At 70.3% G+C, this 13,517-nt stretch overlaps 3 protein-coding genes across 3 annotated transcripts in view; 1 reads left to right on the top strand and 2 right to left on the bottom strand.

The window, feature by feature from the left end:
• The window catches only part of LOC142595864 (uncharacterized), a 71,374-nt gene that overhangs the window by 5,000 nt on the left and 52,857 nt on the right, over positions 1-13,517 (bottom strand). The window lies entirely within an intron of this gene.
• Positions 238-9,490, bottom strand: LOC142595789 (serine protease 53-like). The gene is given in 9 exon segments (XM_075724644.1): positions 238-314; positions 317-391; positions 862-906; positions 909-1,080; positions 2,069-2,235; positions 4,066-4,343; positions 6,536-6,704; positions 9,081-9,113; positions 9,418-9,490. Coding segments are annotated over 9 exon segments (1,089 nt in total).
• Positions 11,267-13,169, top strand: VKORC1 (vitamin K epoxide reductase complex subunit 1). The gene is made up of 3 exons (XM_075724643.1): positions 11,267-11,415; positions 12,171-12,280; positions 12,964-13,169. The coding sequence occupies exons 1-3, from the start codon at positions 11,267-11,269 to the stop codon at positions 13,167-13,169; spliced, it is 465 nt and encodes a 154-aa protein (XP_075580758.1).

Genomic DNA, 13,517 nt, shown 5'->3' with positions numbered 1-13,517 from the left:
GGGGACGCTATGGGGCAGGGGGACAGTTTGGGGTCCCAGACCCCTGGGTCCCGGCCGGCGCTATGGGGCAGGGGGGCAGTTTGGGGTCCCAGACCCCTGGGTCCCGGCCGATGCTATGGGGCAGGGGGGGCGGTTTGGGGTCCCGGACGCCAGGGTCCCGGCCGATGCTATGGGGCAGGGGGCGCTTGGGGGTCCCGGCCGGCGCTATGGGGCGGGGGGCGCTTGGGGGTCCCCCACTCACCCAATGAAGCAGTGGGCCGCCGTCAGCACCCAGGCCTCGGCCACCAGCACCCCCCCGCAGCGGTGCCGCCCCCCAGCCGCAGGCTGACCCCCCAGGGCCAGGAGGGGCCGGCGGGGGGCTCCAGGCGCGGGCCCCCCTGCATCCCGCAGCCTGGGGGGGGCGGGGGGTCAGCCCGGGGCCATGGGGTGCCCCCCACCCATAGATTGGGGTCCCGGGGCCATGGGGTGCCCCCCACCTACAGCTCGGGGTCCCCGGGGCCATGGGGTGCCCCCCACCCATATAATGGGGTCCCCAGGGCCATGGGGTGCCCCCCACCCATATAATGGGGTCCCGGGGCCATGGGGTGCCCCCCACCCATACATCAGGATCCCCAGGGCCATGGGGTGCCCCCCACCCACAGCTCAGGGTCCCCGGGGCCATGGGGTGCCCCCCACCCATATAATGGGGCCCCCAGGGCCATGGGGTGCCCCCCACCTATACATCAGGGTCCCCAGGGGTTATGGGGTGCCCCCCACCCATATAATGGGGTCCCCAGGGCCATGGGGTGCCCCCCACCCATACAATGGGGTCCCCAGGGCCATGGGGTGCCCCCCACCCACAGCTGGGGCCCCGGGGCTCACCCAGGCACTTGCCGTCCTGCAGGCCGGGGGGCGGGGGGGGTCCCGGGGGGCGAAGGCGGCGGGGGGCAGCCGCCTCCTCAGCCAGCCGGCGTGGGCCGCCAGCCCCGTGGCCAGCACTGGCCCGTTGGGGCGGGCGCAGCCCACGGCGAAGCTCAGCACCCCGGCCTGCACCCACCGGCCCCCCGGGCCCCCGCAGGCCAGCGGGCCCCCCGAGTCGGCCTGGGGGGGGCAGGGGCTCAGCACACGGACGGGGGGACCTAGAGCCCCCTATAGACCCCTATAGTCCCCTATAGACCTCTACAGACCCCCCATAGCCACATATAGACCCCTATAGACCCCCCCCATAGCCACATATAGCCCCTATAGACCCCTATAGCTCCTATAGACCCCCCATAGCCACATATAGACCCCTATAGCCCCCTATAGACCCCCCATAGCCACATATAGACCCCTATAGCCCCCTATAGACCCCCCATAGCCACATATAGACCCCTATAGTCCCCCTATAGACCCCCCCATAGCCCCCTATAGACCCCTACAGCTCCTTATAGCCCCCTATAGACCCCCATAGCCCCCTATAGACCCCTATAGACCCCCCATAGCCACATATAGCCCCCTATAGTCCCCTATAAACCCCCCATAGCCCCCTATAGACCCCCCATAGCCCCCTATAGACCCCCTACAGCCCCACATATCCCCCCCATAGCCCCCCTATAGCCCCCCCTACAGCCCACAAATCCCCCTATAGCCCCCCATATCCCCCGCATAGCTCCCCATAGCCCCCCTACAGCCCCCTATAGCCCCCCTACAGCCCCCTATAGCCCCCCTACAGCCCCCCTACAGCCCCATATATCCCCCCATAGCCCCCCTATAGCCCCCCACAGCCCCCTACAGCCCCCTACAGCCCCCCTACAGCCCCCCCTACAGCCCCATATATCCCCCCATAGCCCCCCTGTAGCCCCCCACAGCCCCCCATAGCCCCCCTACAGCCCCCCCTAGCCCCCCTACAGCCCCCTATAGCCCCCTATAGCCCCCCTACAGCCCCCTATAGCCCCCCAGAGCCCCCCCACAGCCCCCCCCAGCCCCCCTACAGCCCCCTATAGCCCCCCACAGCCCCCCCACAGCCCCCCCCAGCCCCCCCTACAGCCCCCTATAGCCCCCCACAGCCCCCCCACAGCCCCCCCCAGCCCCCCGGGGCGCCCCGCACCTGGCAGGCGCCGCGGCCGCCCTCCTGCCCGCCGGCGCACACCATGCTGGGCCGTGCCGGCCGCGCCAGCTCCCGGCGCCGCAGGTTGGAGTAGAGGCAGTTGCAGATGTCGGGGCTCAGGAGGTCCAGGGCCACCTTCTGGAGGGGAGACCCCGCCGGCAGGGACACTGCCACGGGGGGAGGGGGCGCCCCGAGGGGGGACGTCGTCACGGGGGGCCACCCACCACGGGGGGACAGTGATGGAGACCCACCAGCGTGGGGACATGGGTGACGGAGACCCACCACCACGGGGACATGGGTGACGGAGACCCACCAGCGTGGGGACATGGGTGACGGAGACCCACCAGCGTGGGGACATGGGTGACGGAGACCCACCACCACGGGGACATGGGTGACGGAGACCCACCAGCGTGGGGACAGGGGTGACGGAGACCCACCAGCGTGGGGACAGGGGTGACGGAGACCCACCACCATGGGGGGACAGGAGTGATGGAGACCCACCAGCATGGGGACATGGGTGATGGAGACCCACCAGCGTGGGGACAGGGGTGACGGAGACCCACCACCACGGGGGGACAGTGATGGAGACCCACCAGCGTGGGGACATGGGTGATGGAGACCCACCACCACGGGGACATGGGTGACGGAGACCCACCAGCGTGGGGACAGGGGTGACGGAGACCCACCAGCGTGGGGACAGGGGTGACGGAGACCCACCACCAAGGGGGGACAGGAGTGATGGAGACCCACCAGCATGGGGACATGGGTGATGGAGACCCACCAGCGTGGGGACAGGGGTGACGGAGACCCACCACCACGGGGGGACAGTGATGGAGACCCACCAGCGTGGGGACATGGGTGACGGAGACCCACCAGCGTGGGGACAGGGGTGACGGAGACCCACCACCACGGGGACATGGGTGACGGAGACCCACCAGCGTGGGGACAGGGGTGACGGAGACCCACCAGCGTGGGGACAGGGGTGACGGAGACCCACCACCATGGGGGGACAGGAGTGATGGAGACCCACCAGCATGGGGACATGGGTGATGGAGACCCACCAGCGTGGGGACAGGGGTGACGGAGACCCACCACCACGGGGGGACAGTGATGGAGACCCACCAGCGTGGGGACAGGGGTGACGGAGACCCACCACCATGGGGGGACAGTGATGGAGACCCACCAGCGTGGGGACATGGGTGATGGAGACCCACCAGCGTGGGGACAGGGGTGACAGAGACCCACCACCATGGGGGGACAGGAGTGATGGAGACCCACCACTACAGGGGGACAGTGATGGAGACCCACCAGCATGGGGACAGGGGTGACGGAGACCCACCAGCGTGGGGGGACAGGAGTGATGGAGACCCACCAGCATGGGGACAGGGGTGATGGAGACCCACCACCATGGGGGGACAGTGATGGAGACCCACCAGCATGGGGACAGGGGTGACGGAGACCCACCACCACAGGCAGCCACCTCCATGGGGACACATCATCATGCAGACCCACCTCCGTGGGGCCCCAATGGCCAAGAACCGCCCCATGGAGACCCACCACCATGGAGACCCACCTCCGTGGGGCCCCAGATGGCCAAGAACTGCCCCATGGAGACCCACCACCATGGAGACCCACCTCCGTGGGGGCCCCAGATGGCCAAGAACCGCCCCATGGAGACCCACCACCATGGAGACCACCTCCGTGGGGCCCCAGATGGCCAAGAACCGCCCCATGGAGACCCACCACCATGGAGACCCACCTCCGTGAGGCCCCAGATGGCCAAGAACCGCCCCATGGAGACCCACCACCATGGAGACCACCACCATGGGGCCCCAGATGGCCAAGAACCGCCCCATGGAGACCCACCACCATGGAGACCCACCTCCGTGAGGCCCCAGATGGCCAAGAACCGCCCCATGGAGACCCACCACCATGGAGACCACCACCATGGACCCCCAGCCCCCCTGCCCCGGGGCACCCGGGTGTCCGGTCCTCACCGTTCTCAGCCACGTGGCCCCATCCGGTGATCCAGCACGGGGTGCCGAAGGCGAAGGGGTGGTGGGCCTGGGGCAGGCAGATGGTGCCCACGCGGGGCCCGAGGGTGACGGGGGACTCCAGGCGGACCAGCGCCAGGTCGTGGCCCCCCTCCACCCGCCGGTAGCCCTCGTGGACCACCACTTCCGCCACCATCCTCTCCTGGCCCCCCGTCTCCTGCAGCTGCAGCCGGCCCACCACCGCCCGCCAGGCCGTGAGCTCCGCCCGGCTCCCGTTGGGCCTGGGAGGGTGCCACCGCTGTCACCCCGTGCCCTCCGCGTGCCCCAAGCCCGGCCACGGGCACCCCACCCAGGTTCTAGGTGCCCCAACCCCAGTCAAGGTGCCCCAACCCAGGTGGACATGCCCCAACCAGGTTCTAGGTGCCCCAACCCCAGTCAAGGTGCCCCAACCCAGGTGGACATGCCCCAACCAGGTTCTAGGTGCCCCAACCCCAATCATGGGTGCCCCAACCATGGTCTGAGGTGCCCCAACCCGGGTCAAGGTGCCCCACCCAGGTTCTAGGTGCCCCAACCCCAGTCATGGGTGCCCCAACCACGGTCTGAGGTGCCCCAACCAGGTTCGAGGTGCCCCAACCATGGTCTGAGGTGCCCCAACCAGGTTCTAGGTGCCCTGACCATGGTCTGAGGTGCCCCAACCAGGTTCTAGGTGCCCCAACCGTGGTCTGAGGTGCCCCAACCAGGTTCTAGGTGCCCCAACCCCAGTCATGGGTGCCCCAACCACGGTCTGAGGTGCCCCAACCAGGTTCGAGGTGCCCCAACCATGGTCTGAGGTGCCCCAACCAGGTTCTAGGTGCCCTGACCATGGTCTGAGGTGCCCCAACCAGGTTCTAGGTGCCCCAACCGTGGTCTGAGGTGCCCCAACCAGGTTCTAGGTGCCCCAACCCCAGTCATGGGTGCCCCAACCACGGTCTGAGGTGCCCCAACCAGGTTCTAGGTGCCCTGACCACGGTCTGAGGTGCCCCAACCAGGTTCTAGGTGCCCCAACCATGGTCTGAGGTGCCCCAACCAGGTTCTAGGTGCCCTGACCATGGTCTGAGGTGCCCCAACCAGGTTCTAGGTGCCCCAACCGTGGTCTGAGGTGCCCCAACCAGGTTCTAGGTGCCCCAACCCCAGTCATGGGTGCCCCAACCACGGTCTGAGGTGCCCCAACCAGGTTCTAGGTGCCCCAACCGTGGTCTGAGGTGCCCCAACCAGGTTCTAGGTGCCCCAACCGTGGTCTGAGGTGCCCCAACCAGGTTCTAGGTGCCCCAACCCCAGTCATGGGTGCCCCAACCACGGTCTGAGGTGCCCCAACCAGGTTCTAGGTGCCCCAACCATGGTCTGAGGTGCCCCAACCAGGTTCTAGGTGCCCTGACCATGGTCTGAGGTGCCCCAACCAGGTTCTAGGTGCCCCAACCGTGGTCTGAGGTGCCCCAACCAGGTTCTAGGTGCCCCAACCCCAGTCATGGGTGCCCCAACCACGGTCTGAGGTGCCCCGACCATGGTCTGAGGTGCCCCAGCCAGGTTCTAGGTGCCCTGACCATGGTCTGAGGTGCCCCAACCACGGTCTGAGGTGCCCCAACCAGGTTCTAGGTGCCCCAACCCCAGTCATGGGTGCCCCAACCACGGTCTGAGGTGCCCCAACCACGGTCCTGAGGTGCCCCAACCATGGTCTGAGGTGCCCCAACCACGGTCTGAGGTGCCCCAACCACGGTCTGAGGTGCCCCAACCCAGGTCAAGGTGCCCCAGTGAAGTTCTAGGTGCCCCAACCCCAGTGATGGGTGCCCCCATCATGGTCTTAGGTGCTCCAAGGAGATCTGGGTGGCCCAATGGGTCATGGGTGCCCCCACCCCAGGTCATGGGTGCTCCAATCAAGTTCTGGGTGCCCCAGTGAGGATCTAGCTGGCCCAATGGGGATCTAGGTGGTCCGAATGGGGTGGTAGCTGGCCCAATGAGGATCTAGCTGTCCTGATGGGCATCTACCTGGCCCACATGGCTTCTGGGAGGACCAATGGGGTTCTAGGTGGCTCAACAAGGATCAAGGTGGCCCAACAGGGTTCTAGGTGGTCCAGTGAATACCTAGGTGGCCCAAAGGGGTTCTGGGAGCCCTGGTGAGGATCTAGGTGGCCCAGTGGAGATCTAGGTGGCCTGACAGGGTTCAAGGGGTGCTAAGGAGATCTGGGTGGCTCAGTGGGGATCCAGGTGGCCCAGTGAGGATCTAGGTGGCCCAACAGGGTTCAAGGGGTCCTAAGGAGATCTGGGTGGCCCAGTGGGGATCTGGGTGGCCCAGTGGGGATCTGGGTGGCATCCCAGTGGATTTCCAGGTACCCCAAGGGGACGGGGGGGGGTCTCCAAGTAAGGTCCCGCTCCAGAACCACCCTCCCCACGGGGGTCGTCCCCCCACCTCCACCCCCGGGCCCCCCCCGGGACTCACCCCTGGAAGCAGTGGGCGGCCGAGAGCACCCACAGCGGGGTGACGAGGGTGCCCCCGCAGAAGTGTTCCCCCCGCAGCTGGAGGCTCACCTGCCAGGGCCACTCTCCGGGGCGAGCGGCCGTGCCCCCCACCACGCGGCCCAGCTCCCGCTGACGCCCGCATTCGGGCTCTGCGCCCGGTAACCGTCAGCCCGGACGCCTGGGTCGCCCCGGACGCCTGGGACCCCCCCTCGGACGCCTGGGACCCCCCCCTCGGACGCCTGGGACCCCCCCCTCGGATGCCTGGGACCCCCCTCGGACGCCTGGGACCCCCCCCTCGGACGCCTGGGACCCCCCCCTCGGACGCCTGGGTCCCCCCCCCTCAGATGCCTGGGTCCCCCCTCGGACGCCTGGGTCCCCCCTCGGACGCCTGGGTCCCCCCCCTCGGACGCCTGGGACCACCTCGGACGCCTGGGTCCCCCCTCAGACGCCTGGGACCCCCCCCTTGGATGCCTGGGTCCCCCCTCAGACGCCTGGGTCCCCCCTCAGACGCCTGGGACCCCCTCAGACGCCTGGGACCCCCCCCTCGGACGCCTGGGTCCCCCCTCAGACGCCTGGGTCCCCCCCCTCGGATGCCTGGGACCCCCCTCGGACGCCTGGGTCCCCCCTCAGATGCCTGGGACCCCCCCCTCGGATGCCTGGACCCCCTCAGACGCCTGGGACCCCCCCCCTCAGACGCCTGGGACCCCCCTTGGATGCCTGGGACCCCCCTCAGACACCTCGGTCACCCCTCGGACGCCTGGGACCCCCCCCTCGGACGCCTGGGACCACCCTTGGACGCCTGGGACCCCCTCGGACGCCTGGGACCCCCCCCTCGGACGCCTGGGACCCCCCCCCGCTGCGGTTGTGGGGGGCATCCGGATGCCTGGGTTCGTTGTACCCCCCCCCCTTCCCCCCCCCCCAATACCAACCGTCCCCGGGGGTTGTTGCGACAGCGTGCGGGAAGGGGTTGCGACAGCGCTGGGAGGGGGAAGTGGGGCCTGGGGGTCCCCCCCCCCAAATGCTGGGGCCCCCCCAAACGCCTGGGTCCCCACTATGGATGCCTGGGGGTCCCCCCCAAACACCTGGGTCCCCCCCCAAATGCCTGGGTCCCCCCCAAACGCCTGGGGGTCCCCCCCGAATGCTGGGGTCCCCCCCGAATGCCTGGGCCCCCCCTATGATGCCTGGGTCTCCCCCAAACGCCTGGGGGTCCCCCCCGAATGCTGGGGGTCCCCCCCCAATGCCTGGGTCCCCCCCCCAAACGCCTGGGGGTCCCCCCCAAATGCTGGGGTCCCCCCCAAATGCCTGGGCCCCCCTATGGATGCCTGGGTCTCCCCCAAACGCCTGGGGGTCCCCCCCGAATGCCGGGGTCCCCCCCGAATGCCTGGGGGTCCCCCCCCAATGCCTGGGTCCCCCCCCAAATGCCTGGGGGTCCCCCTATGGATGCCTGGGTCTCCCCCAAACGCCTGGGGGTCCCCCCCGAATGCTGGGGTCCCCCCCGAATGCCTGGGCCCCCCCTATGGATGCCTGGGTCTCCCCCAAACGCCTGGGGGTCCCCCCCGAATGCTGGGGTCCCCCCGAATGCCTGGGCCCCCCCTATGGATGCCTGGGTCCCCCCCAAACGCCTGGGGGTCCCCCCCCGAATGCTGGGGTCCCCCCCGAATGCCTGGGGTCCCCCTATGGATGCCTGGGTCTCCCCCAAACGCCTGGGGGTCCCCCCCGAATGCTGGGGTCCCCCCCGAATGCCTGGGGGTCCCCCCCAAATGCTGGGGTCCCCCCCAAATGCCGGGGTCCCCCCTATGGATGCCTGGGTCTCCCCCAAACGCCTGGGGTCCCCCCCGAATGCTGGGGTCCCCCCCGAATGCCTGGGCCCCCCCTATGGATGCCTGGGTCTCCCCCAAACGCCTGGGGGTCCCCCCCGAATGCTGGGGTCCCCTCTCCGAATGCCTGGGCCCCCCCTATGGATGCCTGGGTCCCCCCCAAACGCCTGGGGTCCCCCCCGAATGCTGGGGTCCCCCCCCGAATGCCTGGGGTCCCCCTATGGATGCCTGGGTCTCCCCCAAACGCCTGGGGGTCCCCCCCGAATGCTGGGGTCCCCCCCGAATGCCTGGGGGTCCCCCCCGAATGCTGGAGTCCCCCCCAAATGCCGGGGTCCCCCCTATGGATGCCTGGGTCTCCCCCAAACGCCTGGGGGTCCCCCCCGAATGCCGGGGTCCCCCCCCAATGCCTGGGTCCCCCCCCAAATGCCTGGGGGTCCCCCCCAAATGCTGGGGTCCCCCCCAATGCCTGGGTCCCCCCCCAATGCCGGGGTCCCCCCCCCAATGCCGGGGTCCCCCCCCCAATGCCGGGGTCCCCCCCCGAATGCCGGGGTCCCCCCCGTCCCCCCCCCCAAAACGCCACCCGGATGCCTGGGTGCCCCCCCCCCCCAAAATGAGTGGGGGACCCTCTTCCAGGTGGGGAGGGGGAGCAGCCAATGGGGTTGGAGGGCTCGCTTATGAATATGCAGAGCTCATTTGCATACAGCTTACCTGCAGGAGTCTCTCCGGCCAAAATTTCAGCATCTGTGGGGGGGGAACAAGGTGTTTGGGGGGGTGTCAGGGCATGGGCCACCCCCACCCCGAGGGGCCCAGGCGTCCGGGTGCCCCCCCCCCGCGCCCCACCCCCTGCCCCCAGGCATCCGGGCTCATTTTTGGGGGTTGTGACCTCGGCCTTTTCCGGTATGACCGGTCGCGTGGGCTGCCCCACCCCGACGCCTGGGTGCCCCCCCCGGGGCGGGGGACGCTTGGGTCCCTTCCGCCACCGGATGCCTGGGTCCCCCCCCCCCACCCTGGGGTGTCCCCTGTTCCCCCCCCCAACCCGACTCACGGGCCAAGAGCAGGAGCAGGAGGGCGGCGGCGTGGCGAGGCGTGGCGAGGCGTGGCGAGGCGTGGCGGGCCATGGCGGATGCGCCGGGGAGGCCCGTGGGGGGTCTGTGGGGGTCGCTGTGGGTCTGTGGGGGGTCCGTGGGGGTACATAGGGGTCCATGGGGGGTCCCCGAGGGTCTGTGGGGGTCAGTGGGGACGGCCCTGGGGGTCCCTGGGGGTCCGTGGGGGTCCGTGGATGCACATGGGGGGTCCCTGGGGGATCCCTGGGGGTCCGTGGATGCACATGGGGGGTCCCTGGGGGTCCGTGGGGGTCCGTGGATGCACATGGGGGGTCCCTGGGGGTCCGTGGGGGTCCGTGGATGCACATGGGGGGTCCCTGGGGGTCCGTGGATGCACATGGGGGGTCCCTGGGGGATCCCTGGGGGTCCGTGGATGCACATGGGGGGTCCCTGGGGGTCCCTGGGGGTCCGTGGATGCACATGGGGGGTCCCTGGGGGTCCCTGGGGGTCTGTGGATGCACATGGGGGATCCCTGGGGGTCCGTGGATGCACATGGGGGGTCCCTGGGGGTCCCTGGGGGTCCGTGGATGTATGTGTGGGACCCCTGGGGGTCCGTGGGTGCCCATGGGGGTCCCTGTGGGTTCATGGGGGGTGCCCGAGGGTCTGGGGGGGTCAGTGGGGAGGTCTCTGGGGGTCTGTGGATGCACATGGGGGATCCCTGGGGGTCTGTGGGGGATCCCTGGGGGTCCGTGGGTGTCTGTGGGTGGTCTGCAGGGGGTCCCTGTGGGTCTGTGGGGGTCAGTGGGGGTCCCTGTGTGTCCGTGGAGGTCCGTGGGGAGTCTGTGGGGGTCCCTGTGGGTCCATGAGGGGTCCCTGTGGGGGTTTCTGGGGGTCTGTGGGGATCCGTGGGGGGTCTGTGGGGGTCCCTGGGGATCCGTGGAGATCCGTGGGAGGTCCCTATGGGTCCGTGGGGGGTCTGTGGGGTTCCTGGGGGTCCGTGGGGATCCGTGGGGGTACCTGTGGGTGTGGGGAGTCTGTGGGGGTCCCTGGGGGGTCCCTGGGGGTCCGTGGGAGGTCCCTGTGGGTCTGGGGGGGGTCTGTGGGGGTCCCTGGGGGGAACCTGGGGATCCCTGGGAGGTCCCTGTGGGTCCGTGGGGGTCCCTGTGGGGGTACCTGTGGGTCCCTGTGGGGGAGTCCTGGGGGTCTGTGGGGGTCCCTGAGGATCCGTGGGGTACCTGTGGGTCCCTGTGGGGGGGTCCTGGGGGTCCCTGGGGGTCTCTGGGGGGTCCCTGTGGGTCGGTGGGGATCCGTGGGGTACCTGTGGGTCCCTGTGGGCGGGTCCTGGGGGTCCCTGGGGGTCTGTGGGGGTCCGTGGGGGGTCCCTGTGGGTCGGTGGGGATCCGTGGGGTACCTGTGGGTCCCTGTGGGGGGGTCCTGGGGGTCCGTGGGGGTCCCTGGGGGGTCCCTGTGGGTCGGTGGGGATCCGTGGGGTACCTGGGGGTGGTTCCTGGGGGTCCCTGGGGGTCCGTGGGGGGATGCGCGTGGGTCCGTGTCCGCCGCCGCCTCTGCCCCGGCCCCGGCCCGCAGCCGGTTTTAACCCCGCTCGCCCCGCCCGGACGCCCGGATCCCCTTTTTTTTTGGGGGGGGAGCCCCGCCCCCTCGGCGAACTACATCCCCCAGCAGCCCCCGCGGCCGCTTCCGGGAGAGGGGGCGTGGGCGTTGCCGCCGCCGTCCAATCAGACCGCGGGCTGGGGGGGGTGAAGAACGCCCGGCCAATGAGGATGGAGGCGGCGGGGAGCGGCAGCCGCGCTGTCCAATCAGAGAGGGGGTGGTGCGGAGGGCGGGGCGGCGATGGCGGCGCGCGCGGTGCTGTGCCTGGCGGGCGCCGCGCTCTCGCTGTACGCGCTGCACGTGGAGCGGGCGCGCGCCCGAGACCCCTCCTACCGCGCCGCGTGCGACCTGGGGCCCGCCGTGTCCTGCACGCGCGTCTTCGCCTCCCGGTACCGCAACGGGGAGGGGGCGGGAGGGCACCGGGGAGAGCGGGCACGCGGGGCGGGGGGGGTCTGGGTTGCACCCCGGGCGGGTTTTTGCGTTGCACCGGGGGGGGGGGGGGCTGGGTTGCACCGCGGGCGGCTTTTTGCGTTGCACCGCGGGGCGGGAGCGGCGCGCGGGTAAACAGCGCCGCGTGGCGGGGGCGGGGCTTGTGTCGGCCAATGGGGGGGGCGGGCGCTGGGCGGGAGGGGAAGGCGGGGCTTGCGGCGCGAGGGGGCGGGGCTTGCGGGCGGAACGGGACGGGGGCGGGGCTTTGCTTCCGGGGCGGGGCTTGGAAGGCAGCGATGCCCACATAGGGGCACTGCGCGGGAGGGGCGGGGCTTTCAGGGGAAGGGGGCGGGGCTTGGAGGGCAGCGATGCCCACATAAGGGCACTGCGCGGGAGGGGCGGGGCTTTGCTTCCGGGGCGGGGCTTGGGAGGGGCGGGGCTTGGGAGGGCAGCGATGCCCACATAGGGGCACTGCGTGGGAGGGGCGGGGCTTTCAGGGGAAGGGGGCGGGGTTTTGATTCAGGGGCGGGGCTTGGGGCGGGGCTTAGGGGACAGCGATGCCCACATAGGGGCACTGCGTGGGAGGGGCGGGGCTTGGGGCGGGGCTTAGAGGCCACACCCGGGGGTACCCGCCCCTCTGCACCATATATGGGCACGGTGGGCGTGTCCCCCCGCGGCAGGGGCGTGTCCGAGCGGTGCCCCGCCCTCCCCGCAGGTGGGGCCGGGGGCTGGGGCTGGTGGAGGGGCTGCTGGGCCGCGACAGCGTCGCCAACGTCCCCAACGGGGCCATCGGGGTCTTCTTCTACCTGCTGCAGGGGCTGCTGGGTACGCGGGGGGCACCGGGGACACCGGGGACACCGGGGACACTGGGGACATCGGGGACACTGGGGACACTGGGGACAGGGAGGGGACACACAGGGGACACTGGGGATGTGGTGGGGACACATTGGGGACACTGGGGATGCGGTGGGGACACTGGGGATGCGGTGGGGACACACAGGGGACACTGGGGATGTGGTGGGGACACATTGGGGACACTGGGGATGCGGTGGGGACACTGGGGATGCGGTGGGGACACACAGGGGACACTGGGGATGCGGTGGGGACACACTGGGGACACTGGGGATGTGGTGGGGACACATTGGGGACACTGGGGATGCGGTGGGGACACATTGGGGATGCGGTGGGGACACATTGGGGACACTGGGGATGCGGTGGGGACACACTGGGGACACTGGGGATGTGGTGGGAACACATTGGGGACACTGGGGATGCATTGGGGACACTGGGGATGCGGTGGGGGACACACAGGGGACACTGGGGATGCGGTGGGGACACATTGGGGACACTGGGGATGCGGTGGGGACACTGGGGATGCGGTGGGGACACACAGGGGACACTGGGGATGCGGTGGGGACACTGGGGATGCGGTGGGGACACACTGGGGACGACGGGGACACATTTGGGACATGTTGGGGACCCACCACCGCCCTCCTGGCCTCCCCCAGGGGCAGTGCCGGGGCGGGGGCCGGCAGCGGTGCTGCTGGGGACGTCGGTGGCCTCGGCGGTGGCCTCGCTGTGGCTGGCGGCGGTGCTGGCCTTCGGCCTGCACGACTTCTGCCTCGTCTGCATCACCACCTACCTCCTCAACGGCCTCCTCCTCGCCCTCAACTGGCGCCGCTGGCGGCGGCTCCGCCACCTCAAAACCACCTGAAACGCACCCAGAAATGTCAGGGGGGGGGACAGGGACACCCCCGCGGCTGGGGGCGCGCCTCCCTCCCCCCCAAACATGGCAGTTGTGAGCGAGGGACACTGCTGTCCGGGTGCGTGGTGTTATTTCCTCCCCCCACCCCATCACCCCCAAATTATGGGGGGACCCAGCAGCCGGGACCCCCCCCCCAGAAGGCACTTGGGCATCTGGGACCCCCTTATGAGGGACCCAGGCATCTGGGGACCCCCTTCCCACCCCCCTCCCAGGGACCCAGGTGTCCAGGGCCCCCTCACAAGGGACGCAGGCATCCGGGGACCCCCTTATCACCCCCTAGTAAGGGACCCAGCCCTC

Source organism: Pelecanus crispus, chromosome 23 (genome assembly GCF_030463565.1).
Source record: "Pelecanus crispus isolate bPelCri1 chromosome 23, bPelCri1.pri, whole genome shotgun sequence".
In the NCBI taxonomy this organism is placed as follows: Eukaryota; Metazoa; Chordata; class Aves; order Pelecaniformes; family Pelecanidae; genus Pelecanus; species Pelecanus crispus.
Note: the sequence above shows the minus strand (reverse complement) of the source record. Positions and strands in the feature narration are given on the sequence as shown.